At 31.5% G+C, this 16,996-nt stretch overlaps 1 protein-coding gene across 3 annotated transcripts in view; it reads right to left on the bottom strand.

Moving 5' to 3' along the window:
- LOC123013774 (afadin) overlaps nucleotides 1–16,996 on the bottom strand; it is a 58,836-nt gene that overhangs the window by 38,988 nt on the left and 2,852 nt on the right. For all 3 annotated transcript variants that reach the window (XM_044412547.1, XM_044412545.1, XM_044412546.1), the window contains exons 2-4: nucleotides 7,110–7,229; nucleotides 840–1,139; nucleotides 506–791 (exon numbers count right to left, since the gene is read on the bottom strand). In XM_044412547.1, the coding sequence (XP_044268482.1) occupies nucleotides 506–791; nucleotides 840–1,139; nucleotides 7,110–7,223 (700 nt within the window). In that variant the 5' untranslated portion in view covers nucleotides 7,224–7,229. The remainder of the gene's footprint in view (nucleotides 1–505; nucleotides 792–839; nucleotides 1,140–7,109; nucleotides 7,230–16,996) is intronic.

The following is a 16,996-nucleotide window of genomic DNA, read 5'->3' as shown; positions in this document are numbered from 1 at the left end:
TTAATTGATTAAAACGAATTTAATTCGATGCTTCAAATTTATTTACTTGACATGTGTTCGAGTTTTATTCCCAAATTCATTACTTTTTTATTACAAAAGCAATTAAAACAAGCACTAGCAAGCAACTACTTATCCTGTAATGACCTATTAAACAATGATGCAAGTTTGCAATCTCTATCTTAATAAATGGGTATAAAAGCCATAAAAATTATTATTAACATTATTACCATATCACAAACACCCACTTAAAGAAGCAATTTAAAAACTATTAATAAAAGGAAAATTTCAAACGTGTCAATGACTGCAAACGAAGATAAATATCTGTAAATTGGAAATTTGGAAACGCCCTTCGAAATTACATAATCTTTGAAAGGAATTTGTTGTTGTTTATCGAACTAAAACGAACTTTCTGGTGCTGAACGTTCAAATTTTTTTTTCTTTTTTATGTGTCATTAGATATAATTGTGATTAATTAACCCGATTTTGAGTAAATGAGATTATTCACCCGTGTCGGGCCCCCCGTCTTTGGACCTAAACTGCTGCAACTTTTTTTCCAATTTCTGCTGCCTCCGTCGCCTCATCACCGCCTCTGGATTCGAAATCGATCTCGTGAACGACGTTTCGGGCAATTCCGTGTATAATTTTTCCGCCACGCCGTCCTTGTCGTTAATATCACCATTTTCGCTTTTCATTCTCGAGAGTTTTTCCTGTTTCTTCAATTGCTTCTTCTCTCGTTTCGATAATTTTCGTCGAAAACTCGCATTCGAGTCAAGAGACCCAACCGAGTTGGTCTAGAATCACAAAAATGAGGTACAATTTCGCTTTTAGAATTTTTTTACCGTTTTGTCGTCGATATTTTTGAGGAGGAATCGGCCCTCGCGGTCGTCCACGTGCCAATTGAGTTGCACAAGGAGCGGTTTTTCGTCGGGGAGCATCCGTCTTTCGGGGCATCCCTCGTGGAGTTCATAGAGAGCGTAAGAAGGCACTGATAACATCCGCATGTCAGGGCGGAATTTTTCAACCAAGGTTCCGATTACGTCCTCCACAGTGGCGTCCGACGCCACTCGGATGCACTTTGTAGCGACTTTTTGGCCCGAGTCTTGGAAATAAAATCGCATAACGCCGTGGAACTCCAAGTCCTAGAAAAAAAAACTTTTTCACTACTTGAAGTTTGTTAATTTTAATTTGTTTGGAAATTCTAACCTTTCTCTTTCATCTGTACAAATACGACTTCAAAATAATTAAAAATAGCAGAGTTATCGATTTTTCAAGAAGGTGCAAATCCAAAAAAATTCCAAAAGTAATATAGCTTTCTATTTAAAATAACCCCTTCCGGTGTAACCGGAACCATTTTAAAAATATTTTCATCAAATAGGACCTAACCGATTTTGACTATAAACAAAATTTTAGATAAATATCATTGTTCGAGCTACAAACACCTCTAATGTGGAGTTTAGCCGGAACACTCTGTATTATTAGTTAAAACTAATATTATTATTATACAAATATACAGGGTGTCAGCACTCGCGCCCCAAAGATAAATTTCAAATAACATGGAAAAAATTCTATCTGTCAAGAAGTTTTGACATTTATTTTTTGACATTTGACATTTTTTTATGTTTATTTAATGATACTAATGATCTTGAATATGTTTTTTGATAATTATTTAGTAAAAGTACAAAAATTTTGCCAATAAAAAACAAATTTAACATTAAACAGAGAAATTTAGGATACAGCTTCCTTGTTTCCTCTTCTAATAGCCTGTAGGGATAATTATTTTTCCAACAGAAATGAATAGAGTCAAAGTGCAAAATTTAAGCTCTTAAAACTTCAAAATTTTTTTAGATAGAATTTTTTAAATATTTTTTCCATGTTCCTGATGTCTTACCTTATATGGCATTTTCGTCTGGGGCGCGAGTTCTGGCGCACCCTGTATATTATAATGGCATTTAGAAGAATTCTAAAATTGTCAGCTTATACTATGTATTATATTAAAATCCATTTAATTTATTTTTTTAATTTTTGAAATCGGTCTATAAATAAAAATTCTAGAGCGCCTGCCGTTTTCTAAAAGTCACCCTGTTTTTTTATTTACTTTTTAACTATTCTCATTAGTCAAATGGAAAAGTTTTGTAAACACTCTGAACAAAAACGTGTTTTTATTTTTGAAATTCTATAACGCACACAGCTCTGCAAAAAGTACTACAAATTTACGAATTTTTTAACTTGATAAACTTTAATCGCCATCTTGAAAACTACTCATTAAAGACAAAAACTAATTAAAGAATCGTAATCCTTGGGCAAATCTGCGTTAATTAAGTTAAAATTTGTTTAAAACTTAAAACTAATTTGCCAAACTTTGATCAATATCTCAAAAACTGCCCATCTTAGATAAAAACTACTTACAGCTTCGTATTCATTGAAGAATTTTGCGTTAAAAAATGTTGATTTTTGACGGTTTAGTGACCACATTCTTAAAAAAATTATTAGTTCGTAAATTTGGAAAAAAATTGTTTAAACAAACTTGTCAAACGTTGATCGATAGCTCGAAAACCCTTCATTTAGACAAAAATTAATTACAGAATCGTAATTTTGCGTTAAAAAAAATATTTTTTGGCGATTTACTTGCCACATTATTGAGGAAAAAAAAATATTAACGACTTCTGGTAAATTAAGGTAAAATTAATTCAAAACTAATGTGCCAAACTTTGATCGACATCTCAAAAACTGCTCATTTTAGATAAAAAATACTTATTTTAGACAAAAACTAACTACTACTACTAACTGATGTAGTTAGAATGCAAAATGTTCAATGCTATGATTTACAGTGTACGTCTGAAGCAGCGAAAAAGATAAATGATAATAAAAGTAAAAACGTTTAAGCGCAAAAATAGAATTTTTACTCTTTGGCTGATAGGTAAAACTTTTACTTGTGACATTTGGTCATAAAAATGGTCACTTTAGTGCCTTTTCTTCGAATTTTGGAAAAACCGCCACAACCATCACACGAAAATAAAAATAATTTGACATTTGTATGTTTCCATGTTCCTAGTATCTTACTTTATATGGCATTTTTCACTGGGGTGCGAGTTCTGGCGCACCCTGTATACTAACTGAAGTATTTCGAGATGAAATATGTAATACAAAATCAAAATAAAAAGACTTAAACTTCATTAAAAAACATCATAGTGAATATTTTTTTAGCCTCGCATTTACTACTACCCTCGATACTAGCATAAAAAATCTCTTCTTTGCCTTGTGATATAATACACTATTTTCAATTCCCATAATTAGTTTCCTCACGGAAACAATGAAAGGAGTCGATAAGCCGTTGATTGTCGCGTGCTAATTATGAAATTTTTGTACCGTTGAGACATTTCAAAATATTTTCGCAATAATAAGGAAATTAGACCCAATGGGGTCGTTGTCCTTTACCTTGCGTAGATAGTAACCCACTATACGCATCATAGTATTTAAGACACGCCTCTTTCACACTGTAACAGGTGCAGAATTCCTCATCAAATGATAAACATATTGTTTAATCATCCGTTTTGAAACCCCCTTTTCTGTAACAACTGTGGCATTTTTGTTGCGGTCTAAAGACTTTGGAGACTAATTACATCATTTCATTTGTAACGCTTGAAGGCTCCGGCGAAAATTTTCGTTATTTTCTTTCTCTCCGTGTAAACATTATCTGATTTAAATTGCAGATTATATTTTATTTGTGAAAGTAACAAATGCATCAACTCTTCACCTACTTTCGTGATTTTTCTGGCTTTTGTATGTTTCCAGGTTTCTCAGATGTAATTGCCGTGCTTAATGGATGGAATTTTTACAACTAACATAGCAATCAAATAATTTATAAAGTAGAATCAGATTTTTTTAGAATAAAAAAAAGATTTTCTGTAATACTTTTGACCCGTTAGTTATTATTGTATCTACAGGTGTCCTATAAAAGTTTCACTTAATACACTTACTATACAAGATTTTTTTTTAATATAGAAAATTTCTCGTTGGAATTTATTAACTTCACTTGTAACAAAAAATTTGCCCATCTCTCCCGAACTCACCCTACCTATTAACAGTGTTGTCAAATCTCCTTTTTTAAATACAGTAGAACCCCTCTATAACGAGAACTCAAGGGGTCAACGTATTTGCTCGTTATAACCGATTCTCGCTATAAACATTCATGGATAATAAAAGTTTTTAAGCATGTACTATGCAATTTATTTTATGAAAAATACGAATATTAGGGAAGTTTAAAATAAAAGAAAAAAATCTGTAATTTTTGTTTATTTTTTATAATGAAGCATTTTTATCTTATCAATTGCACTTTCCAATTGCACAAAGCTATTGTAAAAGACATCGTGGTTAGGTGGAAGCACCCAATAACAAAAAATTTCATCTCTAGAGAATCCCCAATTTTTTTTTGAACCATTTAAGAACGGCTTTATATAATTTAGCATTTTTAGCAGTATGTACTTTTGACGAAAATTCACCAGTTGAACTCCTAATCTGGTCCCTCTTCTTTAAAATTGTTGCTAATGTAGAATTGGCTAAATTTTTCTCTTTGCAGAATGCAGCTTGTTTTTCACCACTTTAGAACTCTGTTATTATTGATATTTTTTCTCTGATAGAAAACGTTTTTCTTTTCGAGGACGAAATATTGATACAGAAAGACGAAATGTTCTCTGCTTAAAAAGTTATTCAAAAGTAAGGAAGTGAGAAAAATAAGACCACTAGCGCGCAAAAACAACATTTACAAAAAAACTTCTGGTACACAATACGTAATGGAGACTCGCAGAATTTTTATTTCTTCTATAAACTCCCGTTATAACCGATCTGTTTTCGAAATTTCTCAGAATTTCTCCCATTACCGATCTTGGACAAAATAAAAGTTTTGTTATATCCACCTCAATTCCAGAAAAATACTCGCTATAGAGAGAGAATTTTACATAGAGCAGTATACAAAAAAGCAAGGGACTATACGATTTACTCGTTATAGCCGATTTTTCGTTATAACCGGGACTCGTTATAGAGGAGTTCCACTATACTCATATTGCTCTAAGAGACTTTGCATAATTTGCACAAAAAATTCATCACAACTTTGCCGGCAGTTGATAAAAGTTTTTAAAACACACTGTATACAGGGTGATTCACAAGTGTCGGGCCAACTCTATAATGGTGATAGAAGGACTTTCAGCTAAGCATAGAAATGAATTTTCATATTATCATATAAATTTAACTTTTAAAGAGCTATATCTCGTGGAAAAAAACAAACAATTTTTTGTCATGAGAACTTTTAACTCAGTTGGATGTCCTTTATTAGCACCCAAGAGATGGCTTGATATAGAAGAATTCTTTTAATTTTACCCAAATGTCATAAAACTTTGTTGTCTCTCTCGCTCTACAAATGAGATAAACGTTATGCCGTCTCTGGTCCCAACAGTGGTATGTTGTCTTTCTTGCACTTAGCTCGTTTAAAAGAGACAGCAAACTTTAGCACGTCTATCTACTTCACTCAACCAAGTGATTCTCAATAGGTTAAAAAATGCAGTAAGAGAAATTGACAATTAATGAATGATGGACATATAAGACTTATTAATTTATTAAAAAAAATAATAATAATAATAACAAGTTTTAGCTTAGTGGCGTCTCATACAGTGCAAACAAAAAGTCTGTCTATCACACACGCGTAGAAATTTAAAACGTATGTCTGTGGAAGACAAAATGTCACAATGACAAATGAGAAATGTCAAAATATTTTTTATGTAAATTATGACAGGAACCCGTGGTGAACGATTTTTATGAATAAACACCAAAAAAATCTTATTTTAGTTTATTTTGAGACGTTTCATAGGATAATTCAATTTAATTAGCTCAATGTTTTAATTTTTATAAAATAATTTTTTGACATCTAACTGCCATGCAACATACGTCCTCAACTAGGACGCCTACTTGATAGAAAGACTTTTTGATCGCACTGTGGTTTGAGAACTACTGGTGGTCCCTCCTATTTTCCGCTACGCTTGACCGTTTGCATTTTGTCTCACTCATTCGCATAGTAACAACAAAGACAAAACTAGTAGCGCATGGGATTGTGTTATTTGACACAGTTTTACAATAAACGGGAAAAATTAAAAGAATACTACTACACTTTTGAATCACCCTGTATATAAAAAAAAATCTTCTAAAAATGCTAAAACTTTCTAATAAAAAATTGTCCCTTTTTATCTACATCCTGGAGAAAATTATAACAAAAATAGTAGTGTGGAGAAAACAAACATTTTTGCACAAAAATGGAGAATGTAATCACAGTACACCTTTCTTATTTAAATAATTTTTACATTTTATGGCTTTTAAAAACGTATTGGAATTATTATACCCACACAGTGAGTCACTAACATTTACTCATTCGTTTACTCATTTTTGGTTTAAGTTAAACAAAATTAAGATTAATTATCGTAATTTCACAATAATTGAATATTTTTTGTCAATATAATCTTACTTTTCGAAATAGGAATATTTTTTCCTCTCAACGGGGAATAGTGAAGGTTTATTCCTCGTTTTTGACTAATAATCTTTATTCCCTCGGGAATAAAATCAATGAATTTTTTTTGCTTTTGAACGTTTCTTGACATAAACAACTTCTTCATGTTGATTTTTACTCTTTTTTTTTAATATCAAATATTGACTGAGATTTGCTCACTCAATACAAGTCCTTAAAAAATTTAGACTGCTGTTTTTGAAGTACTGTAGATAAGAACACCCCCAATTTTTGAAATTTTTGGTGGATAAAAAGTCGAAATAAAATCAAAGTGTATCCACCTGCTGACCCAACTCCTCAAGAATCAGTCAGAGACCTCGCCCTAGTAAGGGATATGTGAAACGGGAGACACGGTCGGTTGCCCGAACCCAGCCCGAGGAAGTACCCACATCGTATTGTCCAAAATCATCCAACCATATTGAAAATAACTGAACTTATTGGACATTCTTGTGTCACTACTTCTTGTACGAAACAAACAAATATGCAAATTTCGTTTTGTGAGACTTGCAACAACACGAAAGTAGTTCAAGTTCTTTGGGTAATAAAGCAAAGTTGTGGTTACCTCATTCGGTTCGGATAACTCGAAGAGATCCAGTCGATTGGCGTTCCATTGATTGATAACATTTCGCAGAGCCTCTCTTTCGAGGGCCCTGCGGTCGTTGGCGTTACCATGCATCTACGTCTGAAACAAACAAAAAAAAAATCGAGTTAATACACCAAAAGGCACAAAAGCGAAGGGTTGATACGCTCGGACACTCCTTAGCCACCACTAGGAAGCCGTCATTTTGTTGTTGTTGTTCCGTGGGAACAACGCTCATTTGTGATTTACTCTCATGTGTCAATGAATTTGTCTACCTCGTTACGACAAAATTGTACCATTGTTGGACATTTTCTAAACAACAATAGCAACGATCCCTTCGAAGTTTCTGTCAAATTTGCATTTTTCCTTTCTACCTTGATATTCGTGTCAAGACTAAACAAGGCTTTTTATGTTTGTGCATGAATGCATGTGAAATTGGGACATTTTTAGCACAATGTTTAAGTAAAATTGGTGCCATAAAAGGCGGATTTACAAACACCAACGAAACACTTGTCGCGAAACCAGAACCAAATGGATTTCTTTAACTATTGCCTAACTTCAATTTCTCACAATTATAACTTAATATTTAATTTTTTTAGGTAAAAATTGTTTGTTCTAAACTCATATCTAATTTTTTATCCGCAAACGTCACAAAAGTGACTACTTTTATGGCTAAATGTCACTACCTTAAATGTTGTTTCTCCCTTGTCTCTTTTGCTGTTTCAGCAATTATTGGAGAATTACAATAAACACTTTCGAAAATCTCAAGCGTTGTTATGATTTCATTACTTACAAGGCGTTCTGATTATTTTGTTCATTTACTTGCTAGTTAATATTGCTCTTTACTTTCGATTTGAATACGTTTGCGGATAAAATAATATGTTAGTTGGAGTAAAAGTGAGTTTATGTGGCTCAGCTGAATTATTTGCCTCACTACGTTCGGCAAATTAAACGTTCTTCGCCACATAAACTAGTACTTTTACTCCTAATAACATAATGTATGTCCTGAGACTTTACGATTTTAACCACTTACATTTTTTAATTATGACTCATTATGTAAAATTCCGCTATTTTAATTATCTTTCTACATAATAATTCTAGTTTTGGAAAAAAATCAATTCCCTAACTTAAAAAATTATACAAGGACATTCGAAAAAACCGTTGGAAAACCATTAACTTATTCTCAAAATTGCAAACAAACCGGATGATGATTCTAGTTTTAAAAAAAAATCAATTCCCTAACTTAAAAAATTATACAAGGACATTCGAAAAAACCGTTGGAAAACCAATAACTTATTCTCAAAATTGCAAACAAACCGGATGATGATTCTAGTTTAAAAAAAAAATCAATTCCCTAACTTAAAAAAATTATACAAGGACATTCGAAAAAACTGTTGGAAAACCATTGACTTATTCTCAAAATTGCAAGCAAAAATTTTGTTAGATACTCCTCTTCAAATATGCAACTTCTTTATTATTTCCTTATTTTCGTTATTTGTTCTTAAAAAAATATTATTTACAAAAGTAAACTACAGAGTGACTCATATAAAACTACGCGCCTGACCAACTACAAATACAAAAACAGCCACAAAAATATAACTTTATTTAATCAATTCTTAGTCACTCTTGATAAATGATAATCTAACAGTTATTTTTTAAATATATGTACAACATGTTTTAAAATGATTTTCATCCAGTCGCCTACGGATTTTTCATGTAAAATAAGAATGCCGCCTAAAAAAAATATTGATTCTAATTAACCTCAAATGTTGATTGATTTCGATTGGTTCAAAAAGAGTAGAGCAGCATAGAAAAATTTACATGTAAAGAAATTCCATAGGCGACTAGATGAAAATCATTTTGAAACACGTTGTATAATATTACAGTAAAAACGTTGGTCAAATCCAACTGATTCGAAAATCTTTTGGAGAAATTATGTGTGTTCAACACACACTGATTCGCAAATTATTCATCATTGTGGTTTTATATGAATCACCCTGTATGTGTAATAAATGGTTCTTTTAGCAATAGATTGTTCGTTTTAAAGCTCATAGAAATATTAAAATTGGCAGAAATAAACAGAACGAGATTTTTAGTGCTTTATTTCCAGCTTATTTGTTTAAATGCCACGAACATGATAGATTATAGTCACGCATAATAAATCCATTGATAAACGACTAACGAATCTACAAGACCATTCATGTAATTGCAGTTGTAACGACGACAAAACTCATGATTGTCGAATACTAAATACAAGCGTGACTAATTTCGTCGTTCTTTAATCTGTAACTTGTCTTATTTACGACTGGTGTGCAGGTAAACTCGTCTTCACTCCCCTTAAAAGACAAATTTCAAAAATTTCAAGCATTTCCGGAATGTACGAATGCAAAGAAGCCGATTGACGACCAAATATTTACATTTGTTAAGAACTCCCTGCTGATAAGAGTGTGGTTGGTATTTAAATATATTTTTTTAAGTCTTTGCATGCAAGCATGCAAATAAATCCACATTAGGGCTGGTCATTGCTGGCACAAATTCCATATAAGTCAAGGATATGACCTTTTGGATTTTTGCATCGCACGCTATAATTATTTTCTTAGTGTAATGAGGACCCAGTTGATTGTCCTCTGTCGTAGATAATGAAGTTTTCTGTTTTATTACGCTTTTTAAACATCCTAATCTAAGAGTATTTCTTTTTGTGATGCAATATTGCAGTTTTATCGAAAATTTTCCCACAGACTTGAATAACGTCCACCGATATTAAACAGAACACCTCGCACTCCTCGCAGGTTTGTTTACGTCTGGCATTCTTAACACAGATAGGTTATCACTGCTTTAAAACTCTTAGCCATAAATAATCGGAGATAAGCACTAACGGGAATTATTGCCTCATCCTTTAGCAAAAAACTATTTCTGAAATTAAGTTGGCAACACGATGGTGCCAAATTAAAAACCAGTCATGCGGTAACGTAAAGTCTGTTTTTTTTTTTTTTTAATGGAAATGCCAAACAGTCTTAACGTTGGCATCACTAGTAAATTCATTCATGGTAATTTTAATATAGGAAGTTGGCAGTTCCGGTTTTTTGAATTAATTTGAAACGTCGTCTGCGTTGATTGACAGTAAATAAAGTCTGGGCAATAGGCCAAAATCGTGAACTTGTCAAAATCGAAAATTCCGGTAGATGACGCGGGCGTTACCCTCCAAAGGAAACTGTAATTTGTGAAATTTGAAAATTTGCAGGAAATTAAATGTCACAATTGTTGACACGTTTAATAAAATATTGATCTGTCACACAACTAATACATTTTTTCAGCTTAAGAAGCGCAGTATTAATATCTTTCAGCCGTTACATTATAATTTTTAAAATGCCAAGTATCCGAACTTGCTGTGTTCCAAACTGTGGGCAAGCGGAGAAAGAGGGTGATATTTTACATCAATTTCCAAAAAGTAGAAATCAAAAAAAAAAACGAAATTCCGTGATTTGTGGAAAACACTTTGAAATAACGAGCTATTATAAAAACAAAAAATTGTTACCAAATGCAGTTCCATCCTTGCTCTTGAATTATAAAAGAATTACTCGTTTTCAGGTAATTTATACCACTTCCATTAATTCAGAACTTAAGCCGTTAGAAACGCCTGCACCGTGTCTCCAATCTCCAGAGTCATTTGACAAAAATTATACGATTTCAAACCCATTTCGATTTGATTTTGATCAACAAAGCGATTTAAAAGTAGGTGATACTCATGACTTTGATTTAAAAAATGTTTCAGATGCAATAAGTTCGGCAGAAAAATTTGTTTTACTAGATAAAATTCAAAATTTAGAAAAAAAGTTAGAGGAAGCAAATGTAAGATTTCAAAAGTTGAATAAGCTGTATGAAAATAAACTTGAAAAACTAAAGAGAATGCAGGAAACAATTGACAATTACAGTAAAGGTCAACATTGTGTTGTGAAAATTGAGTCAGATGCAAAGGACTGTGTTTTTACTTGATCAAATTTATAATTATTCCCTAAAAAAGCCAAGATGGTCTGAAGTTACAGTACGTCATTGTACTGCCTGGAGGTACATTTCTTCAAAAGGTTATGAATTTGCAAGTCATTTTTTAAAAGCTCCATCCAGAAGAACTTTAGACAGATATATGGGAAATTCTCAAGGCTTGACTAATTTAATTAAAAACAGAATAACTGCTGAAGGCAATAATTTAAAAGACGTTGAGAAAATATATTCTCTTATTATAGATGACATGGCCATTAAAGAAAAAATGGAGTATAATCGAACAGAAAATACAATTTACGACATTGCAAATACTGAGAACGAAATAATAGGAAAAAAGCCCATTTTAGCCAATAAACTGTTGTGTTTCGTTATTCATGGATTGTCTACCAAATACACTATTCCCGTTGGATACTTTTTTCATAAAACACTTTCGACTGAACAGTTTTTTTAATATGAGCATAAATGTAATAAAACAGGTACATGAATGTGGCTTCAAAATCTTGAAATTGGTAAGTGACAATCATAAATCAAATGTTGCACTTTTTAAAATGTTAGGACAAACAGAGCTGAAAACCAAGGTCCAAATAGAAAAATAGTAGAAAATATAATTAATCCTAGTGTTTTTTATTCAAAGTTTTGAAGAAATAATAAAGAGTTATTGTAATGTGTTAATGTTCTTGTAAATTTGTAAAGAAAAGAATAAAAATAACTATCTAACCCAAATGTAAATCTTTATTTTTTAAATAAATAAAATTATATTTTAATTTTTGATGTTTTTGGTCTAGTTCTTAGAAAAAATTACAATCAACAAAAAATTATTATACAACCCATAAAACACAAAAGTAAATTTTTGTATACAAAAATTTATCAAGGTTTCAAACCAAAATATACAGATTCCATTAGACTGCAGACTCGTCGCTCCCCCAACGGCCATTTTTTGGCATTGCCCAGACTTTTATTACTGTCAATCAACGCAAACGACGATTTGAAAACTATGTCATTAAACGTCAACACAAAAAATCGTCTAAGAAAATTTAGAGACGAAACACCAAAAAAGGAACAAATTCGGTACTACTAACAGTTTTTCGAAATTTGGAAACGAATAGTTCGCAAGCAGGAAGTTAGAAAAAGGGCTCGTTAAAATTTAGACGCAATTTGTAATGCAGGTTTGCGAAATATTCTTTATTTTTAGCAAGAAATCGACAAGAATACAAAATAAACATAAATAAGAAAAAACCTGAGAAAGAACGCAATTAAATTAGTGTCTTGTTCATCGTTTTTTGAGGAATGTGTTAAAAAAGTAATAATTTTGAAACTAAAGCTGAAGAAGAATTTATAAAATGCATCAACTTTGAGCTCATTTCAAACAATTACACAAAATTTATTGCCAATCATCATAATACCTACTGCTAAATAACTTTTTTCTGTATAGTATACATCCTTTTTCTTCAAAGTTTTTGTAGCAAGAATCTCATTTTTGTCCACAACATTGTACTTACTTGCGGTGTGTTTCTGTCAAAATTATTAGCACTGAATTCTGTCTTTAGACCTTAGGTAATGATGTGTGTCCTCAGAGTTTCAATTATAGCGCTTTCAAAGAGCAAACAGACACACAAGATTCATAAAAGTCAAAATTTTGACAACACCTCAATTGGAACACATAACCATAATTTTTTAACAAAATTTCTAGAGACAAAAACAAAGAGCAAACAAAATTTGTGGCTATGGAGACAAGCTGCTACCAATTTTTTCACCAAAATTTTGACTTGGTAATTTCCATTAAAAAAAACTTTTTGTCAAGCTGATCGAAGTGTTCTATGACTTTGAAATTAAGTTGGCAAGTTGACATTCAAACGTCAATTCGGTGTTGCCAACTTAATTTCGAGTTCACTGTTTATAAAACAAACAAGTCATAAAACAAGGTGGGAAGATTATCACAACATTGTATCAAGCCTTTGGGGTGGAATTTTAAAACATTGAAAGTTTACGTAACGTTAATAGCAGTTGTCAAATGTTTCCTTCCTGTTAGCCAACCCTATAACAATTACGTAACAGCACTAGTGTTAAATTGATTGACATATAAACAAACGAGTCTGAAATAAACTCGCCTATGCATAAACTATTAATAAACTCCTTTCACTGTTTGTCTTAAATTATTCTCCAAACATCAATTGATTTAACTTCACATCCATGAATCATTTCCAGTTGCATGATATATTCGATAAATGGTTCAACGCAGTACCATGCTTCCGCATTTTTACACAAATATAGGAATTTTCAAAGTGGGCTATTAGCGTGATTCCTTTTGATGAGAACAAATAATATTCAAAGAAGAAATCAGTGACATTCCTTGTATTGTCCTTGTTTTCTATAGTACCATCACCAGTGGAATAACAAATCGCATTCAAGAAGTAAACAACAATTAATAAAGTGCCTCACTGTTTCAAAATTGTTCAAAATCCTTCTCAAATGAAACTGTTGATATAATCATGGCAATATTTACAGAGTGAGAGCAACGAACTCTTCGGTTCGTCAAATTGTCTTGAGAATGTCTACCTTGACCTTCTAGTTGGCAATACAGCTGCAACAAGCACCTCTCAAAGTTGCTGTTGACTGTCTACAAGAAATTTTACTCAGCAATCAAAATCGATTTATTTACGAAATAAACTGCATGGAAGTGTGCATTCCTTTACACTTCGTCATGTAGGTCGTATTACATAAATAAACATTTTTTTCTCTGTTTATCATTTCTGCGGTGTAATCGTAATAACGATGCAGATGTGAGATTCTTCGTTGTGAATTTTTCCGGTGAATTCAAGGCTGTTTTAGCGACCTTGAAGATGAAATATCTACTTTTTAATAATAAAACTTGTTGATGATGCACGTACTGGCATTCTGAGCAATGTTAATTTAAAAATTGAAGGAAGGAAAAGAGTCATTGAGGTTTCATTTTATTTCTCTGAAGCTCTTTGGTGACTCAACGTCCTCCAGCATGGTTTATTAGTTTGTTAACTTTTAATACATTCTACTTTGTCTCGATTTTACTGAGAAAAAAACAAACTCTGGAATGATAGAAAAATCTCCAATTCCTTAACCTAGAAACTTCAATCTTTGCTCATCAAAAAATGACATCAACTTTCGGCCAAAAAGAAATAACATTTTCATGATTGTTCCCTTAGATACATAAGGTGAAAAGGGGTATACAGGGTGAATATAAAGTATGGAACCAAGCGGTTTTATTTTTAATCATTTGTCTCCAGAAAATAATAATTAATATAAATTAAAGTAATATAAAAAATGTGATCGTATTTTCAGAACGAAATTTTGTTTTGTTTTTGAGTTATGCGATTTTTTTTGTCAAAATTGCAATTTATGTGAAAAAATTAAAAAAAAAATTAAATATAAAGTAGATAGTTGTAATCCTTAGGGTATAGCTTTTATGAGAAAAATGATTTTATAGTGGGTTGCCACTTAAAAAAATATTCTTTTGTAGAACTCAAAAACAAAAGGAAATTTCGAAAAATTTTATTCTTGTTAAATCATCACATTTTTATAGTACTTTATCACTCATCAATTAGTTTTTTCAAAAAATAAGTAGTTTAAGCAAAAAACGTTTGGCTCCATACTTTTTATTCACCTGGTATAACTAAATATGTATATAAATTTTTCAATTTATACAGGATGCCCCAAAGAAAAATGCCATGTAAGGTAAGATACCAGGAACATGTAAAAAATATTAAAAAATTCTATCTATAAAAGAGTTTAAATTTTGCAATTTGACTCTATTTATTTCTGTTGGAAAAATGATTTTTCAAGTTTTTTTGCTACAGGCTATTAGAAGAGGAAACAAGGAAGCTATATCCTAAATTGTAATTCTGTTCAATTTTATTTGTGGCTTTTATTGGCAAAATTTTTGTACCTTTACTAGATAATTGTAAAAAAACATATACAACATCATCAGTATGATTAAATAGACAAAAAAGTGTCAAATGTCAAAATTTTTTGACAGATAAAATTTTTTAACATTTTTTTCATGTTCCTGGTATTATCTTACATGAAATTTTTCTCTGGGGCGCGAGTTCTGGCACATCCTGTATACTTGTTTGTCAAAATTAATCTCAAAATTTTCAATAAATTCACGTTTTTTATGAAATTTCGCTGACGAAAATAACTAGTTTAGGAAAAATTTGTTTGTATTTTATAAAACGCTCCTAAATGATTTTTTTATCCAGTTCAAGATTGAGTATTATGCGATTAAAATTCCTACGGATTCTGACTCGATGCAAATCAATAATGTTTATGTGTGCTGTTCCCAAATCAAAAAAGTGCTAAAAACAGTTTATATTATAATTTTACGATTAAGATCACGATGAGTAATAAAAATGAAAAACACAAAGTCTGCGGAAGTTCACAACAAGAAAAAACGTTTAGATGATTCAAATTTGTATTTGAATAATGCTTACACAGAAGTAGATATTCAGATATGAAAATTAAGAGACTAGATTAGTTTCAAAGTTTAAAAATAAAAATCATGTTCTTGTTTTGCTGGATTAGATTACCTTATGTAAGAGATAGCTATCAATGTTCAATAACAACACAAATATGAATTCTTAAATTAATTCGTTGTAAAAATTCTTACAAAATAAGGTAAACCTCGCATACACGCCCACCTCTAATACTCAGCTGCATACTGCATTAAGGAAATGAAGCTAATAAATCAATGCTATTTTCTTTCACTACAATAGATAGCCATTTACGTAATATACATAGGTGCTTGCTGCTTTTAGCTTTTACCAAAAAATAGTGGATTAATGGCTTGGACTAGAAAAATATTAAAATTTCCTTGTTTGGGATTGCAAAAGTGCACAATTTGTTGCAAAATCTATAGTCAAATCATGGTTTAATTGGAAGTGTTTCCTGTGTCATGACACGGTTTATATTTCTTGGGTCAGCGACTTGGCGGACGCGCCATACACGGTGGTGATTTTCAACCAAGTTCTAATTCGTTGAACGCTTTGAGTTTCCTGGAGGATTTTCTACAATCTCACGCTTTAAGCGAAAATTCGCGTGACAAAAACCATTACTCATTTAAACACTAACTGTAGATTTGCCCCCAATTTAAAAATAATCAAAAATTTACTTCACCACTTGAGCAATAATAGGTGCAGTAGCAGTGATTCAGCGTTCAATGCACTCAACAAATTTCGTCAAGACTTTCAGGTTTGATAAAAAATCATTCATCGTCGAGACACAAATTAGCCAAAAAAAATAGTAAATTGTATTTAGTCAAGTTGGGACATGTTTTGTCACACAATGGCCATCATCAATCAGCCATTGAAAATTGTTACACTTTAAAATAAAAAATAAAAATTAAATTAAAAAAATTAATTGTTCACTGTTAAAAATTTATCCTGATAATCACAAATGGAAAAATATACAGAAGGAATAGGATTTAAACATTATTCCTCTGTAAAAAAAGGACGAGGTCAGTGAAGCTGAAAATTTTTGAAGCTTCCTATTCCTTCCGTATATTTTTCCATTTGTGATAATCAAGAAAAATTTTGAACAGTGAACATTTAAATTTTTTAATCTTGTAAATTTTTTATTTTAAAGTGTAAGACTTTTCAATGGCTGATGATGGCACAACAGTGCCGAAACATGTCCCTACTTGACTAAATAAAATTTATAGATTTGTGGAGTTGACTTTAATATTATTTACTGTTTAAAACTATAAAACATCCACTTTGGGAAGAAAATGGATCGAGTTCTACAATTAAAAAAATGGTATTTAAGCTTGTAAAATTACTACATACAGGGTGCTAGAGAACTAGCATCCCAGAGAAAAATGCCAAGTAAGATAAGATACCAGG

The sequence above is a fragment of the Tribolium madens genome, unplaced genomic scaffold (assembly GCF_015345945.1).
Source record: "Tribolium madens isolate multiple individuals breed KSU strain unplaced genomic scaffold, Tmad_KSU_1.1 Scaffold_96;HRSCAF=242;Tcas5.2_LG5, whole genome shotgun sequence".
In the NCBI taxonomy this organism is placed as follows: Eukaryota; Metazoa; Arthropoda; class Insecta; order Coleoptera; family Tenebrionidae; genus Tribolium; species Tribolium madens.
Note: the sequence above shows the minus strand (reverse complement) of the source record. Positions and strands in the feature narration are given on the sequence as shown.